The sequence below is a fragment of the Ixodes scapularis genome, unplaced genomic scaffold (assembly GCF_016920785.2).
Source record: "Ixodes scapularis isolate PalLabHiFi unplaced genomic scaffold, ASM1692078v2 PGA_scaffold0__279_contigs__length_252992795, whole genome shotgun sequence".
Classification (NCBI taxonomy): Eukaryota; Metazoa; Arthropoda; class Arachnida; order Ixodida; family Ixodidae; genus Ixodes; species Ixodes scapularis.
Window position 1 is genome coordinate 136915561 of NW_024609835.1, and position 17690 is coordinate 136933250.

Here is a 17690-nt window from a genome sequence, read left to right on the forward strand (position 1 = left end):
TGTGGCAGTAAATAGGCAGAAAGGAAAACTATCCTGCCAGGGACAAAAAGCCAATTGGTATTTTGAGCAGCTGAGAAATAGCATTGTTGGAAAGATGGCACCAATGAAATCAGGAAAAAAGTACAGCATTATGGCTAAAACCACAGCTGTGAAGTAACTGCTTAAAGTTTTAAAATTTGTCACTACTGTAACATACAACCCTATAACAATCATGAGATGGCAAAAAAAAAAAAAACGCGACAGACACTTAAGTGTAGGAATGCTTTTGCATTCCTACATGCAACGTATTCCTACAAGCAGCGTGCCACGTCTTCCTTTTGCGCATGGCACACATCACACCCCCCACTGTGCAGGCGCGGCGCCACCGCTAGCCTCACGGCTTGCGTGACAAAGCATCTGTGTTGCTGTGCTTTTCTCTGCGTTTTATTTCTGAGGCGCATCCACTTTGACCTTGAGCGGAGCGTGCTTGATGACATATTGTTGTGACCACAATGCCTACGCCTTTTCTCATGAAGGGACAAGGCGCAGTACCGCCCAGTGACGATATTTGAATGTGGTTCATAGATTGGACCTCAGCATTGCGTGAGCCCTCGATTTGGGCTCGTGATAATCAATAAGGCTTTAACCTTAAATAAATTTTATGTAAGCAGTAATCTGCTTACATAAAGGCATCAAAGGGTTAGAGTTAATATTTAAAAATTTAATTACTAAAATGCAATTACTGTATTTACTCGCATAATGAACACACTTTTTTTCCAGAAAAATTGACACATATTTGGGGGGCGTTCATTATGCGGGGTTAAAATTTTTACATTTACACACTTTGTGCAAGTGTCATATTAGGTCCCAATATGGCGTGGCAAGGTACTGTGGCACGTCTCCACTGATGGAAGTGCACCCACGTCTGGTCGGGGGCGCGCCGCAGTAACCATGCTTTATAAATTGCAAACCTTTCTGCCTTTTGCAGAAGGAAAAGCGCCCTACGAAGCTCACTCAGCACGGAAAGCAACGCAACGATTCTTAGGCGATATATTGCTAGGATCCCGCGGCACGCTCAGGTATATACCGCGACTATGAATATAAGAACTCGTACGAAGTTCAACCGCTGATCGCCGAGGCCAGCTTGCACAGATCAAGTTTCACGAAGATGGCTGTTACAAGAGGCTACCAGACACTCGACCTACGACACAGCGTGCACCTCGCTGCACCATTCTGTTACGGATTAAATAAACGCATTTACCCCAAAATATGTGAAATTAAGCCTAACCACTTTCACGATTTTACTGTCCGAAAGTGGACCACAGACGACGTGTTTGTTGACATCAATGCATCCAATAGGCAACGAATGTCCGAGGTAGGGCAATTCCTCGACCCAAGCTTCAAGTGTGCACGCTACTCAGTTTCACGGTTGATCACTTGGTTGATCACTTCCGCAACTAAGCACTTGCAGCCATTACAAGAATGGCTTGGCTTGGCTTAGCTTGGCTTGGCCAAGCCGCTTAGCAGCAAAAAAAAAATTGGCTAGGTGGTTAGCTTAGTTGGGAACAATTAGACTAGCGGAGCCGAAAATTGGAGGTGCGTTAATTATGCGAGGGAAAAAAAAAAGTCTAAATATTGGCACTCGTTGTGGGGGGTGCATTCATTATGCGAGTGTTCATTACGCGAATAAATATGGTAATTACTAAATTATACTGAATGTTAATCATTTTCCTTCATGGGCCCTCGGCACAAACCACTACGGCATCAACCTTTTTTTTGTGCAATGCAGTTTTCACAGGAGCAATTTGAACCAAGTTTCCAGAAACACCCTGTGCAGTCAAACCCGATTATATAAACCCGGTTAATTCCAACTATCCCTTGTATCGAAATATTTCTGAACAGACTAGTTGCAATGAAAGTGCATAGCAAAAAATGGAGTCACACTGAACGAAAATTGCAGCGTCTCCCGATTAATCGAACTGCCAAGAGCGCCGTGTCGCTCTGCAAGCTGGCTTTGTTTTTCTTCCGCAAAACAAAATCAACTGCCAGAAAAAAAAAATAATTCTCTTTTGCGGAGGGAGCAGAAAGAGGGTGAGCCAGTGAGGCCTTGAAAAACGAAGAAGTGGCCGCTGAATATTGCCGCGCGCGCGCAGCTGGACAAGTAGGCAGCGCGCGCGTGGCCTAACGGTTATCGCGCTTGCCTCCCACGCAGAAGGCCAGGGTTCGATTCCTGGCCGCGACTACACATTTTTGTTGACAGTGTAATTTGATGTTCTAGTGAATTCGAGAACCGTCTTGCTGATTCGAGGTTAGAATGTTCTACACACCGAACCTTCTACGCCGAACGATCCAGAAACCCACGAGGGTACATAAGGGATTCCGCCAGGCGAGCGAATTCAGTTTTTCGCCTCAACTCATTCTTGCAGGCGGTCCACGAGATCAATAATGTCTCCCGATTCTCGAACCAGTGCCTGGCCGTTCCTTCGAGCGCGAAGTAAAGGTTCTGCAGGCGCTGGTCCTCCGTCCATCGGTTGTGCTGGGCCACCCGCTCGTATTGTTGAAGCCAGTCCTCGACGTCTTCGTGGGCGTCCCCGTGGAATGGCGTCGGAGTCCGGGGTGCGACTGGTAGGTAGATGAAGGCAGGAGCGGCCGGGGTCTGTGACTGCTGGCCGTCCATCGTCGGCTTCGTTGGCTGCTTGGTCCTGGGTGGCAGAAGTCCGTATTCCGGGTGTAGACCTTGGGTGCGGCGACTGGTCCGAGTTTCAGGTTCCGCGTCGGGTGGTCTTCTCACCGGGCTCGGAATGGGGCTTGCACTGCGGGCCCTGGGAGGGGAACGCTGCACGGGCATGCGCTACCCCGCACCTCCACCAAGATGTCACGGGTGGTGACCAAAGAAATAGGAAATAAACAGGAAGAAATAAACGTTTAATGTGGCGAACTTGTGCCAAAAAAAAATAAAAGGGGTACAACGATAATAACAGAGCGTCGCGGGCGTCGAAGTCGGCGGAGCAGCACAGTCGAACGCTGAGGCGAAAAACTGAATTCGCTCGCCTGGCGGAATCCCTTATGTACCCTCGTGGGTTTCTGGATCGTTCGGCGTAGAAGGTTCGGTGTGTAGAACATTTTAACCTCGAATCAGCAAGACGGTTCTCGAATTCACTAGAACATCAAATTACACTGTCAACAAAAATGTGTAGTCGCGGCCAGGAATCGAACCCTGGCCTTCTGCGTGGGAGGCAAGCGCGATAACCGTTAGGCCACGCGCGCGCTGCCTACTTGTCCAGCTGCGCGCGCGGCAATATTCCTGTTTTAAATTGGTGCAATAAGTTATTTCTTTAAGTTATGTTGATAAATACCCTAACTTCCTTGGTCAAACGCTACTGCAACAGAGTGATAAATCAAAAGTGCAATGCGCAAATATTTCTTTCTGGACTGGAAACTGAACCATTGGCCAGCAATCACTGCACAGATAGAGCTACTTTTCGGGAGTAAAATATGTTTGTTTAAAATCTATCCGTATTTAAAATTTATACATACCGTATTTACTCGCACAATGAACGCATTCGCGTAATGAACGCACCCCCCAAGTCGGCTCTCAAAATTTCGACTTTTTTTTTCACTCGCGTAATAAACGCACCCCCAACTCCGACGTCAAAATTTTGACCCCCTCCTCCCACGCGCGCGAAATGAACGCACTTTTTTATCCTGGTGCAGCGAGGTCGCGAATGCATGGGCAGCGAGTCGAACAAAACGCCTTGCAAAGGCGTTAACAAAATTTGCGAAGATCCAACGGAAGCAAGAAAAAAAGAAACATGCCAGAGGAGCTTTTTTTTTTTTGCACAGCGCAGTCTGGACTTGGGGTTCGCGCGCCCCCGCGCGCAAGGGGGTAAGAAAGAGAAGCGCTCTAAGCGAAGGAAACAGCTTGCGAAAGGCGGCAAAAAGAAAGAGAAACCCACAGAACTAAGAGAAAACAAAAACAAAAAAAAAAGCTTTTTTTTTTTTTTTTTTTTTGCACAGGTAACGGGGGGTCGCGCGCCGCGCGCAAGGAGGTAACAAAGAGGAGCGGAGAAGCCCTCTAAGCAAACAAAACAGCTTGCGAAAGGCGGCAAAAAAAAAAAAAAAACATCCCACGGAACTGAGAAAAAAACAAAAAAAAGAGGAGCTTTTTTTTTTTTTTCTTTTTTTTTTGCACAGCGCAGTTTGGTGACGGGAGGTCGTGCGTCGCGGGCCGCGCGCAAGGAGATAAGAAAGATAAGCGGAAAGCCCTCGCCTAAGCAAACAAAACAGATTGCGAAAGGCAGCAAAAAAAAAAACAAAAACCAAGGAACTAAAAGAAAAAAAAAGGATTTTTTTTTTTTGCACAGCTTAGTTTGGTTGCGGGGTGGGCGCCGCGCGCAGAGAGATAAGTTACTTCGATTTTTCAGGATAAAAGGTCCGTTCATTATGCGAGTAAATAACCGATGCAAAAATTTTACCTCGCTTAATGAATGCCCCCCCTAACTTTGCATCATTTTTCGGAAAAAAAAGTGCGTTCATTCTGCGAGTAAATACGTATATAAAAGTATCTATATTGTGACTAAAATTTTATTTGTTAAAATATCAGTATTTGTAGCTTTTACATTTAATCTGATGTAACCATAACTACCACGTACTAATTACTTCTGACCCACTTTCGCAGCTCTGACTGAAGTTCAAACTAAAACTCATTTTTAACACATAATGTGTTCAAGGGCTGGGATCCCCGAGGAAAGTGTGGCATAACGCCAAGGAAACCATCACGAAATGTGTAGCACATACTTCAGAGGACAGTGTGCACAAAAATGTGGTAAATTGATAAGATAAACATGCGCCAACGGGAATTGTACCCATGACTAGGGATGTCGCGAACCACCCTAGGTTCGATTTCGAAAGGTTTCGATATTTGCGAAGCGAACTGAGGTTCGATTTCGAAAAATTTCGATATTTTCGTACCGACAGAGGTTCGATTTCGAAAAATTCGCAACTTTTGTCCACAGCGGAGTTTCGAATTCGAAAATTTCGAAGCTTTCACGGTTTCTAAAATTTCGAATTCGAATATTTCGAATATTTTTTTACTTCAGGTTCGATAAATTCGAAGATTTCGAAATTCTTTGTAAAAAAAATTTGAAAACTTCGAACGCTTCGAATTTTTATAGACATGAAGTTCGAACAATTCGAAGATTTCGAATTTCTTTTGGCATAAAGTTCGAAAAGTTCGAAAGTTTCGATTCTCTTTAAACGCTAAATTCAAAAAAAAAAAAAAAAAAAAACTGAAGATTTTGAATTTTTTTTTAATCCAAGTTTTCAAAGTTTGAAGTCCGATTTTCAAGTTTTTCTACAGTTTCAGTTTCAAATAACGTTTTCACGACTCACTTGTTTTCACAAAATCAAGTTTAGAAAAGTTAGGGTGTGATATCTAGATTCTGCGAAGTTGGTAAGGCAATTAAATGAGACGACGAGTGTCCCGGACGTGCTAGAATATTTGCCAGTGCAGAATAGTGACCGCCAGCCCCCGGGGGGGGGGGGGGGGGGGGTCTTTATCACGCAGTAGTGATTGCACGAACACACTGTTTTACGAGACTCATCCAGTTCGAAACGGCCAGGGGCGAGCAGGAGGTTGAGGCTCAGAGAAACCTTGAAGCGACCTGGCAAACTAGCTCGCCACCCCTTGCACGCTGGTAGTAATCCGATCCGGTGAAGTTTATAATTGTACTGGAGGTTTATTTTCTGGGACGGAGGAATCGCCTCGCAAAAAGCACAAAAGCCGACACAACTCGAGGTCGAGGAGCGTTCTACCATACAAGTGGCGTCGGAAGAGGAAAAACGGGGGGAAAGAGGGTAGCGGGGGGGGGGGGGCTTCAGCCTCATTCTCCCCCTTGCAGGTATTTCGGACTGTTAAAGAAAACAATACGGGGAAAGAGGGCGTGGTCGAGCTTATTTTAATCTGAAATTATTTATGCATATGTATAGCTACTGTCGCTCTTCACTGCATAAAAGGTTGCGTAGATGGTCATTGTTAGAAACTCGTTGTCAGAAGGCACTGCTCGTCACATGCTTAGTGGTTCGGAAGTTCAAAGCTGTCTTTTCGACCTAAACGCCAGTGCCGATAGTAACAAAAGAAAAAAAAAAAAAAAAGAATAAATGCGGGAATAAAAAGCAGGACAAAAAAAAGAAACTATCAAGAATTCGTCGGAAGTGTTCTATTCTTGCATATTCAGAGGTTCAGAACTTCGAAACAAGTTTCTTTTACCAAAATGTGTACAGGCTAAAAGAAACACGTCCCAGGAACGTGAAGCGAAAAAAAAAAAGAAAGTTTTCTTTTAATGACGTGCTGAACTTGAACACTACTAGAAATCTTCTCCCACGAGTTAATTTATTCCTTAACGTGAAAAAACAATAAATATATTATTTTGTATTCTGCAGATGGCAATGATATGTACTGTCTGTGGTGTTAATTTAAATGCGATACCTCAAACAACTTAGACGAAAATAAATATCAAGTTTAGGTCATAATTGCATGCAGATACATGTTTGGACATTTCTTCGAAACTCACGTTGAATAACAATAATCACATCTTAAGACGGCACTTACCTACGCTATACATAGATCATTCTTAAAGTATAACTTATCTACCATGAATAGCTCCGGCTGCAGCTTGCTTCAAATCTGGCACAAACGATAATCGTCAAAAACCCGTCGTCCGTCCTCGCCCCTTCGGGGATTTATTTCTTTAAACCTAAGCATGCCAGAACATTGAAATAAATGGCATTGTCTTTCGTAAGGAACGCAGCACCGCGTGTAAAAGTTCCAGAAAAAAAAATTACGAATGTAATTTTTTTTAAATGAAATGAAACCGTCCGCCGGTCTTTCGAAGTTCGACGAACGTCGAACTTTTACCCTATAAGTTCGAAGTTCGTCGAACTTCTGACTTTTCAGAATTCGAAAGTTCGAAACTTTTCGAATTTTCTTGATAAATAAGTTCGAAAGTTCGAAATGTATCGAATTTTTTGGTCAGTCAAGTTCGAAAGTTCGACAAGCATCGAACCTTGCAGCGCAATAAGTTCGAAAGTTCGAAAAAGATCGAATTTTTTAGCGTAATAAGTTCGAAGGTTCGAAAAGCGTCGAACTTCTTAGCTTAACAAGTTCGAAAATTCGACCTCCGTCGAATTTTACGATATAGACAATTCGAAAAATCGAAATCTTTCGAACCTTTCGAACCGCTTGATTCGATCATCGAAACTTCGATTCGAAAAAAGTTCGCGGCATCCCTACCCATGACCCCTTGATTGTGAGCTCAACATACTACCATAAAATACCAAGCATGCGCCCTCACTTGACTAAGCGCCCCCCCCCCCCCCCCCCCCCCCACATTTTCTGCGAATTTCCCACTTTTATACACAACCAAACAAGCCCCCCTCCCCTTCTCCCAATGCCGCCCGTCCCAAAAGCGTTCCCTTCTTTTTTTTTAGCTTTGTTTTGGGCTTTTTGGTTGTCGCAGTATACAAAGCCAATATTGAATCCCACCCAATCCAGGAGGTTGCTATGAGAATGCACCACCAGCCGTCCCCATCATTTACTAAGTGTCTGCGTTGGGAGCAGTTGTCTTTGTTCGCTTCGTTTTGGGGGCACATTGCAAAACGCCAAACCAGGGAGTACAAGGAGACATGGGATGGGCATCATTTGAGAGCAGGGAAGCGGTGAGCAAGGTAGAATTTGAGGATGGGTTGAGGCTAATGGACGGGGAGCAATGGGCACGAAAGGTTTTCAGCTATTTATACATGAGGAGTGTAGACACCAAGTGGAGACAGCGCACTAGGAAATTAAGAGGAAAGTTTTTGGGCTATAGCGAAGATACGGAAGAGCAAGTCTCAGTTAAGAAGAAAGTTAAGGCCACAGAAAGAGATCGGTGGCTAGAGGGAATGCAGACAAAGACGGCTCTGGAAAGCTATAGATTAAACAAAAGAGTTATTGCCAAAGAAAGCATTTATGACAATTCTAGGGGAAGCTCATTGCTGTTTGAGGCAAGAACGGGTGTTCTGCGAACCAGAACATACAGAGTGAAGTACCAGGAAATTGATACAGTGTGCACTGCTTGTGGAGAGGAGGACGAGACGGCTGAGCACTTGATACTCTACTGTAAAGGGCTTCACCCTATGCCTACCGAAGACAACATAGATTTAATAAAGTCATTGGGTTTTAGAGACAGCGAAGGGAGAGTGGATTTCAAGACTGTAGAGATTACCAAGCAAAGATTAAGTGAATGGTGGCAGAAATCGAGAGAAAACTAGGTATTTTCTTATTCACTGATGGCAAGGGGGTTTCATAGCCTCACTTTCTTTGCACTGCGGAGTGAATATAGATTTCACATTTAAATATTCTAAGCTTAAATGGTAAAACAAAATGGCTAGGTGGCGTAAGCTACCGCCCGATCCAAAGGGCTCAGCCGTATTCATCCATCCATCCATCCATCCATGCATTCATATATGGTGCAGAAGAAACTCGAAGTTGTGAATTGGCACCGGAAGAATGGCAAAAACGTCCACCTGACCTCTCGCCATTTCAAATTGGACCATAAGAGGGTCCCGCAGGTGGAACAAGAACTACAAAGTTTTCCTGCAACAAAACTTCGGGAGGTCAAAGGTATGACGCAGATTGAGCAATGGTGCCCCCGTCTCCAGCGAAGAAGTTGACGAAACCTTGTACGAGTTCTTAGAGTGCAAAAGGAACCCTGGACGTGCGGTGAGCAAAAGACTTGTCCGAAGAAGCTGTCTAGGTTGAGAACAACCTGCAGCTGGGGAATTTTGGAGCTTCAAGCCAGCACCTAAAAAGACCGAAGGCCTGGACCTCATTTTTAATCCAGTTCTGAGGAATTGTTTTGCAGCTTTGATAGCAACTAAAGTGAATGCTAAAATTTCCGTTTTCCAGGTTGAATATTAATTAAAGTGTCCTTAAATAAAAGTTTCCAACAATGCAAACTATAATGCTTTTTTTTTTTTTTTTCAATTTTACGTGGCTGTTATCTTGAATTTTGGGCCTGATCCGAATAAGGGCCCTTTCCATATCTCTCCCAATTGTTTTTGCTTTTTCTTTGAGGGGGGTTTGCTTGGTATTTTGCGGTACATTCCATCACTGCGCCAATCGGTGGGTAAACGCAAAGCTAGCTGGCTTTGTTTCTACCACGCTGGTCTACTCTATGCCAACCGTCTGAACGCAGACGCTAGTGTTCAGTGTTCGCATTTGAAGAGTTTATGGGAAGACTCAAGAAATTCAAAACGTGCCTTGTATCGAATAAAAAGGAACAGAGTTTGGAATAAAATAACAAGCTATGAACTAAGAAAAAAAATTGCAAGGCCCACTACAAATCTTGAAGAATGCCGCAGAAACACACTCTGTGCATACCGACTTTATCTGTAAGACAAAGACAAATCGGGCATTTTTTACTGGAAAATGGGGTGCACAGTTCCATATCACTCTAACCCCTTTGAACTTCAAAAGATGGGCCTCAACCTTCCATTTGTACATACTTTGCTCGCATTCCACGTCAAGTTTCAAGTTGCTCTAGAAGCAGAAGCACAGCAGGAGTGTCTTTTTGGCACTCGATTACGAACCCCAGCAATGCCAAATAAAGTACAGCGAACCGTTAACCAAATTCCACTCAGCTGTATACCGTGCACGACTATAACGGCCACCGTCTTCAGCTAATAACATAACAGGTCTTCAATGTAAGCAGCAATGATCACACACCAGCAAATAATGACGAGAAACAAATCTGCCTTGCTCACTTACCTGTTCATTCTCTTGTTGACTAGGGATAGACCATGGTAAGCGAGTGGGAAAATAATATCCTTGTGGTTTGCAGTGATGTCGAGGAACCATTTCTCGGCTTCGTTGAGATCCTGTAGACAACAAAAAACGATTTAAATCGGATATGAAACCGATATCGCAGTCCTGACAACACAAGCGAAAGGGGGCAGTTTCACGAGTACAGATGACAATGCCAATGTTGAAAAAAGAAAAGTCAAAAAAAAAAGAGCAATGCTACGTTTCCTGATTACGCTCCACACAAGTGAGACTCTTTTCACTACTGTCCCGGCCTCAACTGGTGCATCTGCGCACGTCTCGCTTGTTCGCATAAACACTGTTTTCTCCCTGGTTCCTCCCTTTTGCCCATTCCATTTCTGAAGTCTGCACAGCCTAGAGTAATGTCTCTGCATAAACATAACGCAACCACGAATATCAAGTGAGGGCAAGTTTGATGGCATCAAAAACAAAACAAAATATTACCGCTAAAACACAAGCTGAGGCTGCATTAAGTACTAAACCCTTCTTGAGGGCAGAATAGAGGTGAAAAGGATAAGAAAATTGGTAGAAAATCTAGTTTTTGACTCATCGCCGCTGTATGTTCCATTCCTCGGCGCTGCTCAATTCGTTCTCACTGTTTGTGAGCAGCATGTGATCATCTGTGCCATCAATATTATTGGACAGGCAACACTAGAACGCGCGCGACACAGCGTCTTGAAAGTTTGCAATCCACTGGGCGATTTGGAAAACTGACGCCTGCTTGACCCGCCCCGTCGGTGTGAGCACCTTGTTGTTGTTGGCAAGCCATTCCTCATACTTCCTTTACATGCAGCCTTTGGATGGTTCATTTATGCAGACATCTAGAGGCCGCAATTACAAAATCATACCTCCAGGTATTACCACAAGGTCACTCTTGGCCTCCTGATCGCGTTCTTCACTTCGGTAGTGAGATGTTCCCTGAAGGTGTCCAGAACGAGCATCGATGAAATCTTAAAGGGGCACCGACACCCCAAAGGTCGTATTTATTTTTATTGTCTAAAGCGATGCAAGTTGCAGTCACAGACACAAAAAAAAAATTCTCCCGCCTCTCGCCTCCTCCCTTCTTTTGATTCGTGACGTCAAGAATCATGAAATTTAGAAGCTTTGCAGGCGATCTTTATAACATTTAATAACGGCAATCCTAAAACATGTTTTTTAACGCAATTGCAAATGCACTACGGCCCTTCTTTTTGAAATACCAAAAATCGGGAGTTCGTTGTGGTGCCGTCTCCTGGATTTGTATCCTCCAACGGAAAACAGGCGACGCCGCTCAAAACCGGTCCACCGCAACGCCGCCGCTCGCTCCTTTCCTCCTCACTTTGGGTCGCCATGGCAACAGCAGGGAGTGGTGAAAGAAAGTGGAATCTCAGGACTTCGCAATATTTGACGTCAAGGCACCGGCGCCGATCGCGCGGGAACTTCGAATTCGGCATTTGAAAATTGTTTTTTTTACTTCACAAATACTGAATTCCGAAATTTCAAATTTTGAGGGTAATGTCCCGGCATAGCTTTCCATCGTTTCGGATAATAAAAAAAAATATGATTTTGATGTGTCAGTGCCCCTTTAAACATCTGCCCACACGACACGGAGCCAATAGCTCATCATCGCGGCATCCATCTACTTGTTCTCGTCATACCTTACAGGGTTTGTACAGGCCTAAAATAAAAAAAAATTCAAGTGCTTTCAAGGACTTTTAAGGGCCTGTAAATATATTTTCAAGGACCCCCCAACACTGTGTCTAGTGAAGTTACACCAAATTTTTCAAATGCATTGCGGAAATTTTTTACTACACAATACCTAAAAAAAAGCGCATTTGCCAAAGAGGTTCTTGTAAAGGGTTCAAGAGAGCTACAGCAGCTTTTCCTTGGTTTCCGGGTAGATGTTTAGAAGTTCTTGCATCTTCGTTTTCGCCGGTTTCCTTATGCTTTTCGACTTGACAATATAGGGGTGATGTCAACTGGTCCCTCTGCTTTCTTGGTGCCTGTAGTCGTCGTGACCCAGCCATGACTGCCGAAAGTTGCACTTCCCAAGCATCCCGCACAACTTAACCAACGTCCACCATGTGTAGAGTAAAACAGACATGGAACAAACAAACCAGGAGTAGCTAGACACCAACTCATGTTTACAAATAAACCGGAGCGCCCCTAGCAGACATCACCAGCGCCGCACATGCGCGATGGAGTGTGGGCAAGAAGCTCGCCGTCGCCCATAGACAAGCCATTGAAATTTGATGTTGTCGGCGTCGGTGTGAGTCCCCCTGCTCTTATTCGTGTTCGAATTGTTGATTCTACGTCTTCCTGGCAATGCCCGACTGCTTGAGCGGCCTCAGCGAAATTACCGAGGCTCGTTACACCGTAAAACTTTACGTGAATAATGTGACATGCAGCAATTTATTCCACGTGGACGCCACAGAATGTACGTTAAAGCCCGATTTGCATGATGAGATTCCGCTCGCAATTTTCAATTTGTGACGTCGCTCGGGCTGCAAAAGCATGAACGGTAGATGAGATGGTCGACGTCGATGCTGAAAATCGCAAGCAGAATCGGACCAAGTGAATCAGGCATAACAAGTCGGTGATGGCCACTGGTAACAATGATCAACATCTCCTTTTATCTACTGTTTACTGTTTACATCGAGCCTGCTCACCAACCTTCAAACTTAAGTCTTTTTAGGCCTGCACTTACTTCGTATCGCAAATACTGGGCCAACGTATGGTCTATGGGCCGGTGTCGTCTAAAAGAGCAGATGACAAGCAGAAGCGTTTGAGAGCAAAAGACAGTTCGAACGATCAGGCAGCCGTTCGCACTTGAAGACGAACTGAACGTAGTCCGCAGGTGGTCCATACAACTTGACGGTTTTCCGGCGTTCATGTTGGAACAAAACAAATCTGATGACAAGTATCCGTGAATTCAACCCAAAGTGCTTCCCGCCAAAGCAATCGTGATCTGACGGCGTCTGCTTTTCCATTTTCACGGCACATATCCACGTTCTCGGACGAACCGACCACATGAAAACTTATCTTCAAACCTTTTTCGACTCTTTTGATACAGCCCTAGTCGTGGCGTTTTTACGAGAAGGCAGGTTTTTGTCAGGTACCTTTCAAAACAACGCAGGAATACAGGTCTCACATGGGGACTTCCGCCCACAGCCCCAGACCGGAAGTGCGCTCGATGCGCCACTACCGTGCTGGGATGATGATGATTATGATTGGGGTTTTATGGCGCAAGGGCAACTACGGCCATATTGCGCCAAACAAAGGTTTTTCCAAAGGGTTTAGAGGTGTAATCTAAAAGAACTGCAAGCTACAGCTGGTGTAAAAGGCCAGTGTTATGAAGGAACTTTAAAACTCTATTGAATGGTATAAATGGTTGATCGCCAAGCAGAAAATATGGATGAAAGGGAAGGTGATCTCGAAAGAGTTCTGGAAAACATGATCGGCGCTCCTGGTTTAAAGCTTTGCAATGCCACAGGATGTGCAAAACAGTCATAGCTTTCTCACAGTTGTCGCAAAGTTTTAACATCCTCACCACAGAGCAGGGGTAAATGAGTCAAACGGGTATGACCAATTCTTAAGCGGCAAAGGAGAACCTCAACCCGACGGACTTTATGGAACAAACTCTCCCATACTCCCAGTTGGGGCTTGATATTGTGAAACTTGTTCTCTTTTTCCAAATCCCAATCCAACTGCCATGAGTTGATAATCGATTTCTGTATGATCGGTTTCAGGTCTTGGTGTGGCAGGCCAAGAGGCAGTTTGGGGCATTCCTTTGCAGAGGCAGCAAGCAAGTCTGCCTTTTCATTGCCAGAAATGCCCACGTGGCTCGGGACCCAGCAGTTTGATCTGGTGTCCTAGATGAAGTGCTCGGTTTAGTCTTCCCCGAAGACATTGCACGAGAAGGTTTCTGCTGTCTGCTAAGGACGAAACGGCTAGAAGAACACTCTGGGAGCCGACAAACAGAACTGCTTTCATAATATTGTTCTCTAATAAGTATTCAACAGCCATTAAAATACCGTACAATTCAGCAGTAAAAATATTTGCATAAGTGTGGAGTTGTCGAACTTTCCTGAAGGCAGTGGAGTAAACCGCACACCCCACGAAGGTTGATGTTTTTGATCCGTCAGTGTAAAAGTGTGAGTAGTCCTTGTATTTCTGTTCCAATTCGGCGAACTCCTGCTGAAGAACGAGTGGAGAAGTAGCTCTCTTTCTGTACTTGGCCAGTGACCAGTCACAAGAGATTGGCAGAAGGTCCCAAGGCGCAACTCTCTCATTGCTCCTCAGCAAAGCAGCTTCACTAAAGGGAAGGTGGAGCGATGTTGCCATGCTCTGCACTCTGAAACTCAGGGGCCGAACAATGCTCGGCTTGTTTTCATAGAGTCGGAACGATGTAGAAGGTTGAAGGGCGTCGAAAGTGGGATGTTGAGGATAGCTGTATATCTTGTAAGCATAACAAAGACTCAAATATTGCCTTCGTCTTTCCATGGACATTTGATGTGTATCAGCATACAAGCTAAGTACAGGTGATGTTCGAAACGCTCCCGTGGCAAGTCTGAGCTCCAAATGATGGATGGGGTCCAACGTTTTTAGGGCAGACGGACGCGCCGAACCATAAACTGCGCCATAGTCCAAGCGGGACCGCACCAAGGAGTTATAAAGTCGCAAGAGGCACCGTCTGTCAGACCCCCAGGACGTATGCGACAGGACTTTGAGGATGTTTGATGAACGTAGGCATTTATGTTTCAACTCTTTCAAGTGGGGTATAAAAGTGAGTTTTTTATCAAATATTATTCCTAAAAACTTGTGTTCTTCCTTTACAGATATAGCAACGTCATTCAAGTGCAACACTGGATCTGGAGACAGGCCACGGCGGAGTGAAAAGGGAACACAGATTGTCTTTTCGGGAGAGAACCTGAAGCCATTTTGATCAGCCCACCTGCTCATCTTATTGATAGTGAGCTGCAATTGCCGTTCACAGCTGGACAGGTTACAAGAGGAAAATGATATCTGCACATCGTCAGCATACATTGAATAGGATACAGATGGTGGTATAACCTTAGCCAGACTGGTGGTATAACCTTAGCCAGACTATTAATCTTCACGGCAAAAAGTGTAACGTTTAGTACTCCACCCTGAGGGACGCCGTTCTCCTGGAGAAAGACATCCGAAAGGATGGAGCCCAAACGCACTTGGAAGGTCCAACCCGTCAAGAAACTTTGAATGCAGCGAAGCATGCGACCTCGGACACCATACGAGTACAAGTCTCGAAGGATTCCATATCTCCAAGTCGTGTCATAAGCCTTTTGTAGGTCAAAGAAGACAGAAACACAATGCTGGCGATGGACAAATGCTTCCCGAATAGAAGTTTCCAGGCGGACGAGGTGGTCAACCGTGGAGCGGCCCGCTCGGAAGCCGCACTGATTCCTATCAAACACACCCTCTGCCTCTAAAAAGTGGCCAAGACGGCGATTAATAAGTCTCTCATAGGTTTTGCCCAGGCAGCTTGTCAGTGCAATCGGGCGATAGCTCGTCGGTAAGGAGGGGTCTTTGCTGGGTTTTAGTAGAGGAATTATGTGTGCCGTTTTCCAGCAGTCAGGAAAACAAGCAGCATCCCACAATAAATTAAAAACGGTGAGCAAACTGTTTAAAGATTCAGGCGATAGTCTCCTTAGCATCTCGTATTGAATCCTATCCGGCCCAGCTGCAGATTCTTTTTTGACACCAAGAGCCAACTCAAGCTCACACCGTGTAAATGGCTTGTTATAAGGAACACCCTGGGCACCAGAAAAAGAAATAGCTTGTTTTTCTACTGTTGCTCTAAACCTCTTAAAGGATTCACTGTAGTTGGCTGAGTTAGAGACTTCCTGGAAGTGTTCACCAAGAACATTTGCTTGCTCCTTAAGGGATGTTGCTGATGGAAAAAGGGGTATCCTGAAAGACCGATAGTCTCCCCTGATCTTCCTAAGACGATCCCACACTTCCTTTGATGAAACAAAACTACTCAGAGATGTGACATACTTTTTCCAAGAACTGCCTTTAGCTTGCCTTCGCGCCCAGCGAGCTTTGGCTCTGCTTTTCTTGAATTCAAGCAGATTCTGTGAAGTGGGATATCGTCTAAAGATGCACCACGCCTTGTTTTGCGATTTTCGTGTTGTGGTGCAGTCATTGCTCCACCACGGCTTGCACTTTTTGGGGAGTCGTCCAGAAGTCTGGGGAATGCTATGTGATGCGGAATCTATAATCGCTTCAGTAACGTACAGCGTGGCATCTTCGGGGCTCATATTTACAAGAACAGATGAATCAATAAAAGCCTCCAAACAAAAAAGAGACCAATCAGCCTTTTCCAATTTCCACCTTGGAAGTTGTGTCGGAATAGAAGGAATTGGCATCGTGCTTTCTAAAACAATAGGGAAATGATCACTCCCAAGAGGGTTATTTAAAACCTTCCATGAAAAGCATGGAAGTAAAATTGGTGATGATATAGAAAGGTCAATAGATGTAAATGATTGATGAGCTGCACTAAAAAATGTAGGTTCCCTTCCATTAAAAAGACACAACCCAGATGATAATAAAAACCGCTCTACGACACCTCCACGTGAATCTTGGCGAGCACTACCCCACAAAGGGTGGTGGGCATTAAAATCGCCTAAAATTAAAAAAGGTTGAGGTAATTGTTTTACAAGTGACTCAAGTTCACTGATATGCAGCGGAGAGTTAGGAGGCAGATAAAGAGAAACTACCGTGATCAAACGGTGAACAAGAAGGCGCACCGCTACAGCCTCTAAGGGCGTAGAAAGGGGGACCTCAGAGCAAGCAACACCATTCTGCACCACTATAGTCAGTTACAGGTCAAGAAGGTAGCGGCAAATGCCCCTCAAAGGGAATCACATATCCCTCCGCCACCTCCGCATCCAATAGCGTCCCACCGTTTCCGTGACGTCGCGGCCAACGCGCGAGGAGGGTCTTGCCTTTCGGTACATATTTGCTTTATTTTTCGAATCTGACTTAGCACTGTGGAAGCCACGAGAGGGAGATTAGAGTTCTCCCCCACCGACGGAAACAAATACGACCTTCGGGGATTAGCTTCCCCCCCGATGGATACAAAGGCTGCTTTCAGGGGCTCGGTTCCCTCTCCGATGAATACAAAGGTCGCTTTCTTAAAAAGTGGGATCGGAGACAAGTGGGAATCCATTGAAGCGGAACAAGGAGCGTTTCCAGTGAACTCTTCTTTCGACTGCGGAGAGATTTGAAACGGGCGCATCACACTTGTGGGAGGAGCTTCTCCTACCTTCTTGACTTGTAACCGACTATAGTGCCACTCCTCCAGACGAGTTTGAGGAAATTCTGTCTTTTCTAAAAACCTGGTGCTGACGTAAAATCTGCGTATTAGTGTAATTTAAATGTGTTTCTTGGAGGCAGAGTGCAATGGGTCTCAGCTCGCCCATAAAATAATTTACGTCATCAATATTTCTGATTAGGCCACGGCAGTTCCACTGCATAAAGTGGAAATTGGTCATAGTTTTAAAATTGAACTAAATTATGAATAAAAAAAAAAACGGAGAATAAATAAAAGTTTTAAAGCTGCCGCATGTGGCAAAAATTAATTCGTAATGTCATGTTGGTGGGATCACCGGTTTTTTGCTTTTGTTTTTACTCTTAGTAGTCTGCCACTCCATGTCGTCTTGGTCAGACGCAGGAGTGGAGACTTCACACTCATCCATGGCCTCAGTTTCCTGAGGCGCGGCTTTTCCTTCAGGGTTCTTTAGGTTTGGGGAACGGGGCGCCATGCGCCGTCCACGACCAGACCCAGCCAAAGGGGCAGACGAGGTGCTGGGCGAAGCGTCGCCCAAGTCTA

The 17690-nt window shown here is 44.9% G+C and overlaps 1 protein-coding gene across 3 annotated transcripts in view; it reads right to left on the reverse strand.

The window, feature by feature from the left end:
* LOC8036091 (E3 ubiquitin-protein ligase TTC3) overlaps positions 1-17690 on the reverse strand; it is a 195433-nt gene that overhangs the window by 92569 nt on the left and 85174 nt on the right. For all 3 annotated transcript variants that reach the window (XM_040499934.1, XM_040499933.1, XM_029987983.4), the window contains exon 17: positions 9785-9894. In XM_040499934.1, the coding sequence (XP_040355868.1) occupies positions 9785-9894 (110 nt within the window). The remainder of the gene's footprint in view (positions 1-9784; positions 9895-17690) is intronic.